General features: G+C 36.0%; 1 protein-coding gene across 1 annotated transcript; it reads left to right on the plus strand.

The window, feature by feature from the left end:
* Positions 1-1,518: 1,518 nt before the first annotated feature.
* On the plus strand, positions 1,519-3,835 carry LOC134853146 (uncharacterized). The gene is made up of 3 exons (XM_063869098.1): positions 1,519-1,616; positions 2,333-2,440; positions 2,836-3,835. Exons 2-3 carry the CDS (start codon positions 2,355-2,357, stop codon positions 3,776-3,778), a joined length of 1,029 nt encoding a protein of 342 aa, XP_063725168.1. The 5' UTR covers positions 1,519-1,616; positions 2,333-2,354; the 3' UTR covers positions 3,779-3,835.
* Positions 3,836-4,402: the final 567 nt, after the last annotated feature.

Genomic DNA, 4,402 nt, shown 5'->3' on the forward strand with positions numbered 1-4,402 from the left:
TTTCTTCAGACAAATTTCGACTTTTTAACGAGCCATTTTTGACGGAATTTTTTTTATATCATTCGAAAGCCATTAATGTCCTGAGCTGAAATTTGAAATAATTTTTCTTCTGTGATCATTTTTTGTAAAGTTATGAGGGTTTAAAGATTGCCATTTTGGCCATTTTGACCAATTTGGGACAATTAACGCGCGATATAATTCGCGATATTAACGCGTAACCGGAGATTTAATCCGTCTTATAAATCGTTCCAAATTGGTTGAAAGAAGCTTATTTGTCATAATTGATTTGTTACAAGGAACGAAATCTATCTTTTTGTTCTTTATATGGCGTGTGGGGGGATGATTTTCATTTAAAAAAATTCAAATTTTAGAAAAAAAAAATTCATTCATTTTATTTCATTTAATTTTTTATGTTATTACTGCTGCTCCATAAACCTTAAAAGGCAGTCGGAATATTCAGGGCTTCGCCTTGATACGAGCAGTCTTGTTAATATTTAGTTCAGAATCAGTTTCAATATCATTTCTTTTTTTTACCGTCCTTCTTCACTGAAAAATATCTCTCTGGTGATAATCCAAGTTTCAACAGAGTGATTATGAGTTCAGATCTGAACACAGAACGAATTGTCCAACCTTGTTTGCCAAATAATTCTTTGAGTTTTATTTTGCATTTGGTTTTGTAGTTAGTTTCCTCATAACACCGAAACAAATCACACCTCGAGTTTTCCTTTGATGCCGTTCTATGAGTTACCGTAAACCCACCCTTCTTTGAGAGTCCAGGCCGATTATGCACCGGATTTATGTCGTGCAGACGTTAGTTTCGGCTCAGTACTGACAGTATCTTAGTTGGTTTTCGGTTGTTTTCAGATCTTCTCTTTTCATATTCTCTGCTGGTGCTTTCCTTTCAATTTTTCTGGCCATGTTCCAGTTTATCAAAGTTACCAAGCTACCTCTATCACTCGACTTTCAATTTATCCATCAGATTGCACTGCAGTTTTTTTTTTCATATCAACATGCTTTTGAGTTTCGAATAATATAAAAACTACTAAAAGGATAATCAAAATTTTGCTACAGCCATGTATCGCAAAAAACTCAATCGCATTTTACCAAAAAAAGTGAATCTACATGTAGTTACAATTGAATATCTTAATCACACAAAATTTGAATGAGTCAAATTGTAATATTGTCACAGTAAAGTATTTAGTATTGATTTTGTTTTTATCTCTGTCGAGGTAATTTTTCTTACCTCCGCATATCGATTATGAAAGACGACTAAAATCATTTGTCGTAGACGACTCGGACAATTCAATCTGCATTTTATCATTTTCTCTAGCAGTAGTTACGTTTACCAATTCTTCAATGTTCACAAGTTTACCATAAAAACGGTTTGATTCGATTGTAGATACAACCAATAGTCTTCTGTAGATCAGAAGACAATTCGTGCTAGATCACGCGACTCTTAAGTTGCAAGCTTTACTTATAGACAGCTTCACTTGTTTCACTTTTTTAAGCATCTTATACATGCACTATCAACTATAATTAGCATTGTTGGATCTCGGAGTTTCAGCTCGTGTAAAATCAAACTCAGCAGATAATTGAACGCTTACTTTCAGCACGAGGTGAGTTGCTCATTTTTTGCAAAAAAACTTCCAAAATATACTGAAAGAGACTAGCCATGAGGTTTTTTTATAATCAATTCACTTTTAACATTAAAAAGAATTAGGAATTCTTTTTTTAAAGAAATGATAAAAAAGGTTCAATTAACCTGCTCAAGTTTTTTACGAAGTTTGTTTCTATTGATTTTTTTTTGAAGGCGTTGAAGTTGTTTAAAACAAGTACATTACAGTTTTGATTGTTTTCACGTTAGGATCTGGCATCTCAAAAAAAAAAATTTTTGTCCGAAAAGAAGTTTCATTCTTCTGGTTTGCAAAAATGTTCAAAATAGGAGCTCGAGGAGCTCACTCAAACCTTTTGTACTGTCTCCTTCAGTAGCCTCGCTTTGGATAATGCCATTCATCAAGGTTTTACTTCAGCAAAGTATTAGTTTCTGATTTTGACATCAAAAACAATTTTTTTTGGTCGTCGAAACCTTACAATTTTACAAAATATACTCACAAAAAAAGGTTAACAAAAAATAAGTATTTAGAGAGCTAAGAGTTCAAATGCCTTCATTTTCTATAAAAAATAGCCATCTGAAAGACACTTTATGCAGTTATTACCAGTTATGGGATATGAAGTTATTGGGGAATCAGTCAAGTAAAGAAGTTATTTCCACTGCAATTTTATTCTACATGACCCAAATATGAGGTATTATAGTAGTTTGATTTGCTGTCAGGTGTTTCCAGCGGAAGAGAAACATGACAGAAACTAACATATTCGATGAACAATTGGTGGAACTGAAAACGGCGTTGGTTAATGCACCGATCAGTCTAGCGTCGTTCAGGTCAATTTATTTCGTTTTCAGTTTTATAAGTACAGAAACCTTGAATTTGCTGATTTTGTTCCGTGAGCAATCGGAGTCTAAGTATTAAATTTTCCAAAACAATAAATGAACGATGAAAAAAGAATTTTTTTAAACTGCAAGTAAAGAGCCCTTTCAAACAGCCCTTGCGCCAATATGATAACCTTTTGCTTCTATCCTCCTGTGCTCAAAAAGTGCGGCAAAACACAGAGCTATCTATTGCCCAAAAAGTCGCTCAGGGGTCGCTAGGGGTCAAATAAAATGAGCAGAAGAGCATCCACGTTTTTGGAATAACTATAGTGTCAACCCAACTTTCGAGATACAATTGTGTCATTAGTTTTTTTTGGTTTCTCGCATCGATTTTTGAATATTTTTAGTGACTCAATCGCAAAGCTTTTCAATGAATTTCAAGTAACGGGACGAGATGCTGCCACAAAAGATTTTGTTGAGGTTCGAGACAATACGAGAAAGCAAGCAGTCGTGTATAAGGAGAAAGTTCTTCCTTCTACTGAGACGGCTATGAAACGAATCGCAACCTACATTGAGATTTATATTGCATTGACTTTTGAACAATGGAAGGATTCCCTTGACCCTATTATGAAAGCTTTGCGAGAAGCAGAAATTGTGTGCGAGTTTTTGAGGGACCTGCACAAGGATATAATAACTCAGTTAGAGAAAAACAAATCTCAAGCAACTATTGGGGTTGAGCAGCTTAAAAAAATGAAAACCCAGTATCAACAGGAACGTGACAAACTGGTGATACAAGCAGATGAAGCAGCAGCTAGTGCAGAATCGGCCAAATCATGGGGAAAAAATCTTGTTCCGGTCACGTTCGGCATTTCTGCATTGGTGGGATCTGCTATTGCCGATAATCATGAAACAAAGCGGGAGCAACATCTTTGTAATGCTGCGGCGAGGGATGAGAACGCAAATATCGCTGCTAAAGCTGCTGCACTCACAACTACAGATTTAATTCCGGCAATAGAGAGCTTCATTAAATGTCTCGAGGTGTTTCTGAAGTTTGTGAACCTGTCAAAAACTAAGATAGAAAGGATGAGGGATGAAGGCGACAATGGTGCGCAGAAGCTTTTTTATTTGACCATGCAAAAGAAAGCGAATGATATCAGCGGGCTGTGTGACAACTTTGTCAGTCTGACTGATTGCATGCGCACTAAAATGGCTGCGCTGCCTAAGGATCCGTCGGACAAGAATTACGTGGACAAGTGGCTGGAGGAGCAGCTGAAAAACTTCCAACAGAAAAGTGGACATATGAACTTCATGGCCACACTGCATAACTTTCTTAAAAGTGTGAAGAAATGAAACCAGAAAAAAGATTCATTTAACCAGAGATTATAATACTAATCACAAAATTATACTTATCTCATCTGTAAATGAAATCTAAATTTAGTTAATAATGATGTGAAAATTCAATTGTAAAGTGTTATATCTGCTTCTTAATAGAATGTATTTTGAATAATCACTGTAGAAATGGCATTTCTACAGTTTACTTGCCATATTACCCAATGCCTAAAAATAATTAGGCAATGATTTAAGTAGCACATCAAACAAACGGTCAAGTATTTCACACTGCTCGTAACATTTTCTCTGCCCGCAAGCCGCGTGCACAGACTAAAGGATGGTACTTTAACCTCTCTTAAGACTTCAACTAGAATTAATTTGACACGGCCTTACAAAAAGGGGACCCCTCAGTTCAATGGGAGGAGAGCAATAACGGTTTCTGGAAGTTCAAATAGCCCTATCGGATCTCGGTAATAAGATTTTGGACCCCTACTTCCGGTTTTATACCCATTGTAGAACAACCCACCTTAATTCCGGAGCTCGTTTCTCGGCCCCCATAGATTATAGTGAGCCAAAATTGGGGACATGGTGGGTACTGGCATGAAACAACATGTGGTTCAATTTGAATCAAATTTGACGGTTAGA

This window comes from Symsagittifera roscoffensis, chromosome 8, assembly GCF_963678635.1.
Source record: "Symsagittifera roscoffensis chromosome 8, txSymRosc1.1, whole genome shotgun sequence".
Classification (NCBI taxonomy): domain Eukaryota; kingdom Metazoa; phylum Xenacoelomorpha; order Acoela; family Convolutidae; genus Symsagittifera; species Symsagittifera roscoffensis.

What these genes read in the sequence shown, in the direction of transcription:
- LOC134853146 (XM_063869098.1), top strand. Translation starts at nt 2,355, where the DNA reads ATGACAGAAACTAACATATTCGATGAACAATTGGTGGAACTGAAAACG. An exon ending in ATCAGTCTAGCGTCGTTCAG is followed by an intron (nt 2,441 to 2,835) that starts GTCAATTTATTT and finishes GAATATTTTTAG; the next exon opens with TGACTCAATCGCAAAGCTTT.